Source organism: Doryrhamphus excisus, chromosome 6, assembly GCF_030265055.1.
Source record: "Doryrhamphus excisus isolate RoL2022-K1 chromosome 6, RoL_Dexc_1.0, whole genome shotgun sequence".
Lineage (NCBI taxonomy): Eukaryota > Metazoa > Chordata > Actinopteri > Syngnathiformes > Syngnathidae > Doryrhamphus > Doryrhamphus excisus.
In genome coordinates, this window is record NC_080471.1 from 4,081,274 (window position 1) to 4,096,097 (window position 14,824).

Genomic DNA, 14,824 nt, shown 5'->3' on the forward strand with positions numbered 1-14,824 from the left:
GGAATTTTTGTGCAAGAAAAGCCCAAAAGAGGGAGCGTCTGCAAAAATGTGTATTAAGGCTTGAAGTTCAACTTAGTTCAGGAATCATCCTCAGCAGCCTTTACCAAACCTAGGTTAAGATTACAATGCTCCCAGCATGATATTTTTTTTTATAAGTGAAGTGCTGTTTTATTGATTACCAACACATATTTTCTTAGAAAAGACATCTTCATCAAGGATGTCCTCATTGTTTGATAGTAAACTCACTCTTGTAGTCCTGGACCACTGCACAAAAAAGGGTGAAATTAGACCTCACGTGCACCCTAACTGTGTTGTCACATGGTGGGGCTGTTATTTAAACCAGACGTTATCATATTTACTTGAAATTCAGTGCTTCTCTACAAAACACCCACTGTAACTTTAGGGTGTTCAGATGAACCACCATGAAATTTGTTGCACACCTTTAGGGGACTAAAAAGCACATAAAATAAAAAAATGTGTAAAATTTGAGCAAGATTAGTTGAAAAACATGGACGCCACCAAATAAAACATGTTTGCAGGTGCACGGCACTTAGCAACTAATTACTCATATAAGTAATTTACCATGCGTCTAAGGAATATAAAACTTTGAGTGTATCTGATTTACATGTTGTCTGGCATGTCTTCCAAAGGATTTTGACTACAATCCTGAGGCGGCAGCACAAATTAGAGTCACATGGAAAAATCCATGAATTCAATCATTCAAGACATTGTGGCAAACTGTGTTTACATTTAAGATATGCGTTGGACAGTGATAATCGCCTTTAACAGGAAAGTGGATGGGTGGAACCAACATTATGGGCATACGCTTTCATGCAAGTGTTGTCCCACCTCTGTTGCAGCTTTGATACCACTGCTTCACTTCACCCTCCATGTTTTGAAACAGCACCGCCACATTTGATTTGGCAGGTTTGATTGAATCAGTCTGGTTTGTTGCTCTTTTTCAGCTTGGCTACAAAAGCGTTCGCCTCAATGTTTTTGCCTGGACATGAAACAGTCACATCTGTAATCCAATTGTTAAAAAAAAAACAAAAAAACATAGCACTATATGTCTGGAAACTAGGCAATATGGCCTAAAATCTATATTGTGATATACTGTGATATCTGATATATTGCAATAATGCTGTGTCATAACATTTTATTTGACATATAATTTTTAATAGAACCAGTTCAAAACAGGTTACAGTTTATAAATAATCTTCCTTTGGCTGTGGTAACGTATTACGTTGTTTCCGGGTTACGGACATTTTGACTCACAATGTAGCTTGTGTGTGTAATAGTTGTATTATTGTCTCGATATATTCTTATTAACTCATTGACTGCCAGCCATTTTCAGAGAAGAGAACTCCATACTACAGATTTTGGAAAAGAGTTTGCTTCTAGCGTTTAAATCGGTAATAGAACATGGTTTCAGCGAAAACACCTGATTTTGACCAAAAAACAGAGAAAAATAGCTTAAGCTGCAGAAACAAATTCAAGCAGATCGGTGACTGACGTCCATGTTTTTTGTTTTTGTGACACAAACATCTGAAGAGTTGTTTACTTCTATGAAACAACAAAACAACTCAGAAAATAAATATTTTGATGACACAATAACTGCATTTTTTCATAGATTTAGAACATAACACAAAATATAACACAAAATAAGCATCTGTTTACAGATGTTTGGATGTGCTTGAACTATTTACACACGCTAACTATTCATAGATGAACAACCAACGTCACCTTTCTGTCCTTTGCGATCATGACAGATCGGCAGCCAGACAAACTCTGTGCCAGTGTAAGCTGCCTGTATTTTCATCTCTGCTGGATTTGTCGCCATTTCCCTCTGTCGCGCGCAAATCAGCAACTTCTGTCTTCTTCATATGCAAGCTGTTGCTGCCGATCGGAGGAAAATAGAACCGTTAGCCCCCGCTGGGACAGAAATAAATTGTCTACAAGTCAGAAATTCACACACATTATGCATTAGACTTAGATCTGTCGTTCCCGCCAAAAAAGCAAAAGACGTCAATTGACATATTTGGCTGTCAATTTTACTTTTTTAAAAGACGTCTATCGATGTGAATGAGTTAGTGTAGTTGCTAGGTTTTGTTCAGAGCTGTAATCCGCTGGTTCATTTTTTTTTCAAGTTTTTGCAACTTTACATTAGCATGGCACAGCTTGTTAGACTTGCAAAAAATGTACTTTATGCGCCACCATGGAGATGAGGATTAGTAATTTAAGGCTGTAGCGGCTCCGCACACACTTTAGCCACGTCAGCTACGGCGCTACATTGTTGCAGCTTGTCACTCTCTATTTTAATATATGTAGTATTCCACATTGGAATCTACGGAAATCTAAATAAAAGAAAAATAACAAGGAACTTTCCCTATGCTATATTATGTCTTATAACTCTTACTTATATGTCTACTATACAGCCATCCCTCCCTACATTACAGTTCGAAGTAGGGCTGCATGTAAGAATAATTTTAATATCCCATTAATCGTTTTATTACTGAGCACATTATATAACACATTGTTAATTTCCCCTGAACTTTTGAATGAAGCTTTTCTCCGACACTAAAATAGAGGTATAGAAATCTAAAAAGTCAACTGACAAACGTCACAAACACTGCAAATCAATGATACTGGCACAGATTGCTATATGTGCCAACAGGCACCAATAAATAAATACGGAATAACAGGCTTTGCATTTGGCATCGGCTCGTCTTGTTTGATGGTCAAGTTTTGAAGCACATACCGCAGCAAGATGTTGTGGCCTGCGTTGGCTAAGTCCAGCCATAGCCATTTTTCGTTTCACTGTTCTCCCATTAGGTTTTGTGTGTACGCATGGTAAGAGTTGTGCATAATTATACACATTTTCCTACCTACAAGTACAAGTATATACGTATATAAGTATGTTCTTAAACACACTCTATGGACACTTCTCTGCAGTGGTTTGCTTCACAAGATATCAGAAAGAGGCAAGAATGTGGATTGCTCTTTTCCAAAGTCAAAGCAGATATGTGTGACTATCTTGTTTTGCCTGAAACACAAAGATAATAGGTCTGCTTTCATGGATGCCTAAGGAAATTGAAAAATAGTCGCATTTGGGAGACTGAAAGCAGAATGATGCATTTTAAATGAAACGATTAATCAATTACCAAAACAGTTTTCAATTAATTGGATAATCGATTAATCATTGATTCATTGATTAAACATTGCAGCTGTAGGTTAAAGATTGTTCCTTCACTCTATAGCAGTTTTTTGAAAAGTAATATAATTATAAGTAATTAAGGATGGTTTGTGGTTGACTGTGGACTATTATTAGTTAAAAAATATTGAAGTCACACAGTCATATGTAGCATTCATAAGTAGTATTCTGGTCACTAAGTGTCAGTGGTATTACATTGATTGAGACATCATCTTAGATTACATTACCTTAAAGCTCCATGTCATGGCATTATCCACATGACAGCAAAAGAAATATCCTCCCTGTCCGTGTGGAAGTGGTAGGATTTTGCTTTCTTACTTTATCCTTCTCTCCCACTCTGTTTGAAAGTTTTCTTAAGTTTAGAATCCACAAATTGGGGGCTGCCTAGTTAGCTCGGTAGCATGCTATGTTTAAAGCGTCAGCCGTCTCTTGTGTCCCTGCAGTGATCCCTTAGCCTGTGCATTAAAGAAGCCTGTTGTAAAGAAGGAATAATAGGATTGTTAAGATGACTACAAGGGCGTTATTTCATATCTACAGACACGGCCATTTACTTATCACGGTCGGGTCTCGAACCAAATGAGCAATTAGCCAACTGCCACTGAACTCCTGCAATGAACACTATTTGAACTACAGGTTTTGATAGGAGGGCCCACCACCATCTTGATGATAGGTGGCCACATTTCCGACAGTATTTGTCCCACAAGTTGTATTTTTCCTGTCCCTGATTTATAATAAACGTTTGTAAAGTGGTGCACACATTTTTCAGTAGAAACCTTTCATTTTGCAAAAGCTGACAGGATGAGAGTTCTTGATATAAATGACAGTCTTGAATGTTAGCATTCTTTGTGCCAAATGCTTGTTTATCAACATGGCAGCCTTTCTCTTTTATCACCGCTTTATATTTTTACACAGTAAAATTGTCATGCTTGGACAAAAAGGAAAAAAAAAACACAACAGAAGAAGTCTCTCTACCTATAAATTGAACAGATTGGCAGTGACACCTTTTTAGGTGTCCTTTTTTAGTGTCTTATTAGTACCTATTGCTCCATCTGTCTGTGTTTTCTTCCACTTAAACGCTGCAGTTTGTCGCCGCCGCCTTGATAATTCATAGCGGGAGGCAGCTGTGACATTTTGTCTTTATCTGCTATCTTCGCTTGAAATCTGCTGAGGTTGTCGGGTATTTACTGGTGTAACAACTGGTGTCCTCACACACACCCACCCTCCCCCACCACCTCAATCCGCCCTTCCTCGATTCAACGCTGAGAGGAGGAAGGCAAATCAAATCTTACGGCTGCGGTGGGGAGATTGCTTTTGCTCTCGGTGGCAAAAGGCGAGTCCATCGTCCTGGTGACCCTGCTTTTATTGAAGAGAAAGATGCAAAGGGAAAAAAAAGAGGGTTGGCAGTGACCGCACAAGTCCCGCAGGTCAACTCTCGCCCATTTCCTCCCATCTTCAGCCGCTCCCTTGACTCCCCTCCCTACTGGCGGTGACACGGCTATCCGTCACGTTCCTCCCTGCAGTCCTCCAGATGAAACGGAACAATAATTATGGGAATAGAGAGGCTCTGGCCGCCAAAGCGGGGCCGCTCGGATCACAACAACACATTGTCCAACCTGATTAAGTAGCCATTTGCGGCATCCTCTCCTCCTCCTCCACCTCCTCTTCCTGCTACTTCTACTTCTTCTTCTCCTCTCGACTGAAACTTGACCCCACAGCAAGAAGTATCCATACTCCCTCCAATTTGAGGTGGGTCACAACCGTAGGAGGTGATGCTACATGTGTGCTCGTCTTTCTCGGAGTCCGTGACTCATCAGTGAGCAAGGTCACTCCCCTCTTGTGCTCGTTACAAAATAAAAACAGAGGAACTACTGCCGTCATTTCCTTTGAAATCCTTTCATGAACTAGCATTCAGGGAGGTAGTGACGGAACATTACTCATGACCTTGTGGAACATCTTTCCACCTGTTTCATTCAAAAAGATGAAAGATGGCTAGTTCTTGTTGTTGGGGACACTTGGTGTTGTTGTGCTAGCGGCTAGTGTGTGTCTCTTTAAAAAGAAAAGCCACTTAAAGATTTTGCTCTGTTTCCAAATTATACCACCCTTGGGTTTCCACATGTTTTTATATAAAGTCACAGAAAGACTGATTTGTATTCCTAAATGCAGCCTGAAGAATCAAAAAGGGAAATGATGTAGGGAAAAAAATCATGCCTTACATCAAATAATGTTGGTGAATGATCTGCTCTTTAGTTGAGGGTTCAAGTTTAATTACTAAACGGAGAAAAAAGGCAGTTGAGAATGACGATAACCTTCATTTGCAAACACACTGAATCATAATGTACACGTCCTTGCGTTCATCATTATGCTTTTCCCCTGCAAAAATAATTCTGCTTCAAAGTTAAACGCTGTAAATTGGAATTCTGGAAGAAAGTGTAAGAAAAGCACAACTTAGAATTTGACCCATTATAACCACACAAGATGTCAACAAATCTATACATCACGCATTCATTTTACCAGGAGGACCAGCTAGCATGACTATGAGCAGAGAAGTTTGACGACAAATGACACATTTGTACTCTGCGTTAAGTGTCAGGTGGATGAGTAGTTTTACTTTTTTCATTATAAAGTGGTTACCTTCTCTTTCTACTACCATGGCTGCTAAAGTGCTACTTCAAACATTGCCTAAGCAGTTCATAAAGCGTTGTCATGGCAACAGTATGGCAATCAATCAATTACATACAAACATAATATTACTTATTGTTGTTAGTGTAAAAAAAAGTGTGTAAAGTGTAAATAGCATGTAACCGAAAGAAAGCATCGAGGATAATGATAAGTGTTTTTACTTTGTTTTAGCTTTATTTAAACATTGCCTGTGCATTAAATAGCTGTACCATGGCTATATTTTATTCATATTTGCTTTATTTTCTTTGGGAATCGTACTTTTTCAGTAACAACTTGAACGTCAACCAAACTTGTGGGCGATCCACTCTACCTGCACTGACTTTGCTTAACATTTTCTCTGTCTTTTGTTATTATTTCAACGTACCTTTCTTATCTATGCAGCTGCCTCCGCGCGGAAGTCCCAGGCTTGACCCGCATGCAGTTGTTTTTTTTTTTTATCAGCACCTCCTATCTCCACTGTGGAATTTTAAGTGAAGGCCCCGTCTTTACTTTCTTCAAGCACACAACACATGCACCTGATGAAACTTTGCACGGTCACAGCCTTGCTTTTCACTGCGTCTTTCTTTGATAGCCTTTGGCCTGGGAGAGGCGACCACGATCTTACACACACACACACACATACGCACACACACACACACACACACACACACACACAAAACAGAATAAATGCTGGGAGAAATGATGGCGGGATGCCTTTGAACTTTGTTCTGTAATGTGGGTCAGAGATCTATCGCATGCATATTCCGAAAAGTCTTCATCTGCAATTGCGGCGTTAAGATCCCCCCTGGTACGCTCTTAATTTCATCTCCTTCCCGACGTGCTTTATTTATTTCATTTTCATCCACATTAACATGTAATCTTCTCAGACATGTTGGAGAAGTTCAGATGAGGGGAGGAAACATTGTGAGGGGGGATTTTTCCTTCTTCTTGTACGTTTTGCATGAAGGGTCTCTGCTTCCCTCATGATTCCATTTTAAAGATGGTGGGCTGTGTGTCTGTGTGTCTGGAGTGTGTCTCTGTGTGTGCACGCTTGTTAAGCAGGGGTGTCCAAAGTTTTTCCACCGAGGGCAACTTATTGAAAAATGAATGGATTCAAGGGCAATAGATGTTTATTAAATATTTAAAATTTCTTCTTAAATAATCATTTTACTTATCCCCATCTCAAACAAATTTTCAAAAAATTACAGTGTTAGTTTTTTGTTTGTTTCTCATAATATAAATGTTGTTACATTTTTTAATTATATTTTAATCTAATAAAACAATATTTTTTCTCTAATACTTCAACTCAATGCTACTAAATGGCATTATTTTTCCTCATAATATTAATATTACATTACATTAATATTACAAGCTTATTCTTGTAAAATTCTTGTAAAATTGTGAATTTTACAAATTGTGAATTGTAAAATTATTTTTTTGTTTTAATATTTGGACTTTATTCTCTATTTCTATTTTTTCTATTTCTGTTGTTGCTTTTTTTAATTTTCCAACTATTTCAACATTCTTCTTGTAAATTTTCTTTTTGTAATTCTGACCCTCTTCCCATAATGTTTTGACTTTTTTCTTATAACTGAACATTACCTTTTTCTGCACCTAATTTAATTCTACAAAAATTACAGCTTTATTGCAATTTAGTTTCTCATATCACCGGTTTTAAAACAAAATGGTTTATTTTTTTTTTATATTTAAACCCTGCTACTAAATGACACTATTTTTCCTCATAATATTAAAAGTTTATTTTTAAAATATTTTTTATATGTTTTCCTCTGACTATTTTGACTTCCTTCACGCAGCATTGATTTTTTTCCATTGCTGTTGTAGTCCACCTGTCCATTTTTTATACCGATTATCCTTACTAGGATCGCGGGGGCATGCTGGAGCCTATCCCAGCTGACTTGGGTAAGAGGCGGGATACATCCAGGACTGGTGGCCAGCCAATCACAGGGCACATATAGACAAACAACCATTCACACTCACATTCATACCTATGGACAATTTGGAGTGGCCAATTAACCTAACATGCATGTTTTCGGAATGTGGGAGGAAACCGGACAAATCCCATATACGCACATGGAGAACATGCAAATTCCACACAGAAATGCCCAAGCGAAGATTCAACCCAGGTCTTCTGACTGTGTGGCCAACATGCTAACCACTCGGCCACCTGCTGTTTCGATGTCCAATGTTCATTCTGACTCTCTTCCCATAATGTTTTGACTTTATTGTTATAACATAAATATGAACTTTTCCCGCAACCTAATTTTAAGAAAATTACAACTTTATTTCCTGTTGGTTGGTTGTTGAACGCATCATGTCTTTTTTATATGTCAAGTTTTCCTCCGAACAGAAGACATTATTCTTGGATTCCCAGTAGTTACAACTTTTTGGTCTTATTTTTATTATAATTTTTTTGGCATTCCTTGTTAAATTATTTTACAATGTGTCACAGGCCAATTAAAAAAAACGACCCTCGGGTCGCACTTTGGACACTCCTGTTTAAAAGAATGTAAGCTGGAGCCTCCTTAGCGTACAATAACATTACCACTGAAAGCCAATTACTGCTAACATTAGTAAGAGTTTCTTCTCGATGATTAAAGTTTCTCTCTTTCTCTTTTGCCCTCCTTCCCCGCCCTCTTGTGTTCTGCGTTACAGACGGAGAATTATTCAATTGACTCCAGTTACGTGAACAGCAGAGCCCACCTCATTAAAAGGTATGTTTTCTGTTTTTATATCGGGTATTATTTGGAGCACCTCGGTTGCCGCAGTTATCTCTAAATTGCATTTTAGCTAATGAGAACACAGGAAACCTTGCAGCACTTTGTAAGTCTTTGTTGAGACTTAGGATAATAGGGATTGGAAGACAAAAACCCCAAACGGGGAAGAAAATCTGCTTTTAATTTATTTAGTACAATTCAGGAAAAATAAGACAAAAAGATGCATGCAGTATATTGAGGTTATTAGTAATTTTACATCTACTTGTATCTGATTTATATTCATCCAAAATATGATACAAAGCGAATTTATTTAAAGCTACAGTAAGTACAATATTTTCCTTTATAGCTCTCATTGGAACCTCAAGTTTTCCCGTTTAAAATCATGTAAAGTGACTTTATTCTACTATTGTAATTTCCTGTCAACTGTACATATTTTTTCTCAGTTAAAAAACTAAAAAAAACAAGTACAGTGAATTCATTGATTATATTATAATTTTGTATTAATTATACAGACATGCTTTACTCTGTCAATAATGTTTTATCATTTTAACTATCACACAAGTGTGCAAATAAGTCAACCACCCAATAACAAAGGTCAAATAAATTAAAAGTACTTAGGTACCTTATTATAAGGTACATTTTCTGTTACTGTTCTGAAGGCCTCGGTTGCCATGGTTATCTCTAAATTGTATTTTGTCTAATGAGAGTGCAGGAAATCCTTGCAAAGCTTTATAAGTCTTTGTTGGGAGTTAGGAGGATAATAGGGATCAGAAGATAATATACAGAATCTAATTTGTTTAGCTGACGTTTTGGGGGGAAATAAAACAAAAGAAAGATGCATATATAGAGATTATTACATTAGACACGGCAGCAGAATCTACACTTATCTGATTAAATCCATCCGTAATTTCATCCTCAAACAACATATGATGCAAAGATGGTTTATTTACAGCAACAGTAGGGGATTTTTACTCAGCTGTTCCCCTGTACAGCAGAACCTCCAAAGCTGAAGTTGGTCTACTTTGAAAATGAAGTTATTATATTGTTTTAATGTCATATTATAGAAACTACAAAGTCAACATTTTAAGTAACATTTCAGCATTTGTGCCTCTCATACATGTGTAAAAAGAGATAAAAGACTAAACTAAAGTAAAAATACTCACCTGACAGACATACAAGGGAGAGAAGAGTCCTCAAGTGATGTTTTATCAGAATTGCTGCACACTCAGTGTGTTTATGTTAGCATACGTTTTCTAAAAATAGTTGTCTATGCAATTTAATATTACTAAATGAATAAATAACCCATCCGTTTCCTATGTTACAATACAATAACAAAAAAATTCAGTTCTATGGTTATCATCACACATTTCCTCTTTGCCATCAGCAAGATCCTTAAGTTATGGCATCACCAAAAAAAAAAGAAGAAGAAAACAACTCAATTTGAGAGATTTTAAGCATACGTCTACGGCATTTGGCAAGTGTATATCCTTTTATTGAGGAATGTGAAATTAGTGTTCTTACTGTTGCTTTTTAAGGCGTCTAAATGGCAGAATGCTACTTGCACGCACATTGTTAAAAAATGGTATGTGTGGACTTCAAATTTGATATCTCCGTGGGAATGCAGTCTTAGGAAGTTGGACGGGGGTCACAGTGATTCCCTCGGGTTGTGGATTTTTCCTTTTGTATTGTAAACCCACAATTGTCCTTTTATACCTGCAGCCTTGCTACAGCATGCTTTCTTTTGTCCTCCCTCAACCCCCTCACCCCACTGCCTCCCTAAGCCCCATTATGACAATTTCCCCTGCAAAGATTTCCTGCATTAATGTAAACAAAGAGCATTGAAGTGCAGGCCGGAGCAGCTCTCTACAAAGAAAGCCCCTCAGGACCCAGTGAGCCCGTGCTGGTCCGGGACAGGTGCAATTACAGTGATAACATCACAGGGTCAGCATTAGCAGCCCCAGCCTCCCACAATGGGGAATGTTTGGCCAGCGTTTGGGAATGTGGCTACCTTGGAATGTCCTTGGCTTCGACTGCCATTCTCTCTGTGCACACTTCTTGCACAATGATACTATACTTGCCACATGTTGATTTATTCGCCTCCTATTTAGTGTTGTTTATAAATGGGAATTTGTTCCAGTGGGATGGCACTCAAACGAGGGGAAATACACTGTTACTGTGCAGCTGTTGATTGCCCCCCTCACCACCCCACCCACACCGTCTTTATTGACTGTGTGAGACCCCCCCCCCCACTCCCGCACGAGGCAGATGCTCAGTTTGCATGCCTCCGGCGTTTCCGACATCCATCTTCCTTCCCGGAATTCCTGATTACTGCAGTATTTGTCTGATTGAAGTGAGTGAGGGCCTCCTGTTTGTTTAAGATGCCCTTGAAGGCAGCACATCCATCCAAAATGTCCGTGTCTGGAACAGGCCGTATAGCTGCCACACTGGCTCAAGTTGCCGCCCCCTCTGGGGATTCAAACAAGCACCTTATTTCAGGATCAATCAAATCGAGATTTTTAGGCTGCGTTCACAAGAAGCTGCTTAAATATACTTTTGAAGAGTGGAGTTATCACAAACACAGGGGAGGGTGCAGAGTAGCGACTCCAATACATTTGCATTTCTGCATGCTTTTCGCTGTCATTTTAACGCTGGTTCGTGTCGCATCCACACTAAAACAAATGGCTGCTTGTATTACCGGAAGTATATGAGAATGGCATTGTAAAAAATGCAAAGGAAGGACACACCACACACACACACACACACATAGAGAAGACAATCTGGACACATGTGAGCAAAGGTGACACGGCAGTTAATCAACATCTCTTCCTCCTGTGTAGCACATCCACATTCAAGGACCTGGAGGGGAACAGTCTGAAGGACAGCGGCCACGAGGAGAGCGACCAGACAGACAGCGAACACGATGTCCAGCGAGGACACTATGTTGACACGGCTGTCAATGACATGCTCAACATGACCGTCCCCCCCAATGTTTGCCAGCTGCCAGACCAAGGTAAGGCATGTCTTTGTGTTATTGTGCTGTACCAGCAAAATGGACCAAGCATCTTCTTCTGATCTTGGCTTATGTTTCCAGTGTGAGCACGTAGGCGGAATGGCGGTAGCGACATGAATAGCATCACATCATAGCAGTGCCACATGCTAGTCTATTCAAAGTGATAGAGGGAAGTACACAACAATGGAGAACATGGCTTTTTTCTATAGTGCCAACTTTTCATCAGCATTCTACTTGGCAGAAAGTGATACCTGGTGGTGGTGATGTATTTGTCCTTGCATAATTCAATGGCATTTGCATTAATATACACTTTGAAGCTATAGATTATTATTGCCTTTTGTTGCTTTTGTGTATCGGATAAAAAGAGGTGTTCTTATCACTTGGTCGTGGATATATGAAGAGATGTAGTTTTAGGAAGTTTACTGTGGTAAACTTCTGATGCCAGTATCTGTTCTGATACCAGGCTCCGATCATTTCATTTGGTACCCAACTGTTGACAGTCGACATGAAAAAAAATGCATGATGAGTGCAATAATACATGGTCCTATTATGTACTGACATCAAATTATAAGGTCATTTTAAAGGCGAAGGGAATTTTGGGGAAAAACCGACAAGGCTCCAGCATACCCCCGTGACCATAATAAGGATAAGCAGTATAGAAAATGGATGGATGGATAATAGTTAAAAAATCATACAGTTGATATAATATACTATATATAATGATCAATTATTTTTGTACCTGTTATAACTTTTGACAGTAGGCATGTTGCCAACTGGGCCTCGCGGGTACCTTCTGATGCAACCTCAAGCAACAGTAGATTGACAGCAGCTATGTTTGAACTTGAAGGCTCGTTGAATCACCGTGAGCCCAAAATGGCAGCAATTAGGCTCACAAAGGTGGACTTTTACATGCGTCCACCAGCCCTGATCCATTATTCAGAGGGATCATTTAGCTAATGGTGATGTTTCATGTCTGACCGGGGCGTTTAAAAAGACATCCAGTCGTCTGGCAGGAGTCGTGTTCATGCTTAACTGCTGCCAGTCACGCTGAGGAGGATGAAGATGTCTGCAGATGTTGCCGTGCACCTGGGACCTATTTAAGGCTTGCAGGAAAACACCAACAGGTGCGTCGGCTCAGTGGAACACGAGCTCCCACATTGGTGGATACTTTACGGGTGACCCGGCATTGCCTTTTTTTTTTTTTGTAGAATACACAATATAATATGCAGTACCGGTAATGGTGTAATAAAATACAATACAAATAAAAAATATATTATCATATGACCTTTTGTATATGATCTATACATTTACATATACATACTGTATATGTACATACATACACACACGCCCTCTGCTGCGGAGCGGTCCGTCTCGGGAGAGGCGGTGGGTGTGTGTGACTGGCCAATGATTGAGCGTGAAGAGTAAATACATAATGAGCATTTTCTTTAAACATGAATACGGATAATGACAAAATGTATACTCGTTTCATACTCGTATCCGTCAAAAATGCATTATCCGTAACGGCTCCTCTATAGTAGGAAAAAGCACAGCTTAAATAATCATACCGATTCTACATGTCTCAGCAATTACTGCTAGCTTGTTCATTTCCTATGTTTAACATGTGTATAGCAGTTATAAAATAGATATAACACAGTGCATAAGCTTATTCAGTAAGAGAGACTAAATAAGGGATTAAAAGTTGATAGAAGCATTATGCAGTAATACATGTTTATCGATATGTATGATAAACAGTACCTAATTGAAATATCAATGAAGATTAACTAATACGCAGAGGTGTAAAATGGACATAAAGACCATTTTTAAATTGCAAGAAGAAAAAAATCTTCTTTTATGTCAAGGAATAATAAGCCATTGTTAAAGTGGATGTTGTAGCTGCGAGCAGTTTGGCTGGAGGTGTTGTTGTAAGTGGGGAATAATAACATTAAAACACACTTAATGACAGCCATGCAAATGGACTTCACTGCCTCCTCTGGCCGCTCGCCCGTCTTTTGTAGCGACTTGGCGGCGTGTCCACTCTCTCTCTTTCTCTCTGGATCATCTCACGCTAGGAGCATCACACACGCTAATCAACAATGAAAGGTAAATACATGTGCTGACTTGGCTTGTCGTCGATGGAGTTGATCTGATGACATTGCCGCGTTAATGGAGTCACTTTGGTCACTCGGGGTGTCATCATTGACAAACATGTCATCATGTATGTAGAAAAGGTCCAGGAGGACCCCGGGATTAGTTTTAAAACTGGATATGGCGTACCAGCTATGTTGGCTCAAGGGTTCAAATAGCAACACACACAGCGAGACGACAACGCGTCCGCTCTCATTGTTGTGTTTTCTGGTGTTGATAGGAGCCGCCGACAAAGGGAAGCAGGAAGGAATAAGGAGGGTTAACCTCCCACAGCAAATGTTTACCATTCCCAGTGCCCTGGAAAGGTGCTGTTTGCCCAAGAGACAAGTGTTACCTTCCATACAAAGACTTCGGCAAGCTTGTAAACATGGATTGGGAATCCCTTTGTGCTCACAACCCCCCCCCGCTCTCCATCATAATGGGTGTTTCCTTTTTTTCTGACACAGAAGAAGTTTATTGTTGCTCACTACTGTTAACACTTTTCACATGTAGTTAGATTTAGATCCATGCAAGTATGCACAGCATCAACAAAAGGGAGTGGCATTTTGGACTGGAAGTCTTAAGTGCTGAAATCCTACCGCGGACAAAATCCAGCCATCTTTGAGTTGCGGGGGCAGCAACCCTAGCACGGAATCCTAGATATCACTCTCCCTGTCCAACCCCTCCTGGTGGGAGACGTACTGTAGTCTGTCCAACGTGTCCTGGGTCTTCCCTGAGGGCTCCTACCACTGCTGAACACCTCCTCAGAAAGGCATCTGGGAGGCACCATGATCAGATTCCCGAGCAGCTTCATCTGGATCCTCCCAGAGGAGCAGCGGTCCTATGACAGTGCTTCTCGTCTTATCTCGAAGGGAGAGCCCAGCCACCTTAAGGAGAAAACTTATTTCAGCCGCTACCTGCGATCTTGTCACTACACTAAAACTGAGAGCTTGTCTCAGCTCCCTCTTCACCACAATAGGCCGATACAGAGTCAGCATCACTGCACCAATCCATCAAAAATACTGTATATACGTATATACAGTCCCTGACAAAAGTCTTGTCGCTTATCCAAGTTGTAGGAACAAC

General features: G+C 39.6%; 1 protein-coding gene across 4 annotated transcripts in view; it reads left to right on the forward strand.

The window, feature by feature from the left end:
* The window catches only part of pcdh19 (protocadherin 19), a 75,053-nt gene that overhangs the window by 31,830 nt on the left and 28,399 nt on the right, over positions 1–14,824 (forward strand). For all 4 annotated transcript variants that reach the window (XM_058074682.1, XM_058074683.1, XM_058074680.1 and 1 more), the window contains exons 3-4: positions 8,543–8,601; positions 11,442–11,614. In XM_058074682.1, coding sequence (XP_057930665.1) covers positions 8,543–8,601; positions 11,442–11,614 — 232 coding nt within the window. The remainder of the gene's footprint in view (positions 1–8,542; positions 8,602–11,441; positions 11,615–14,824) is intronic.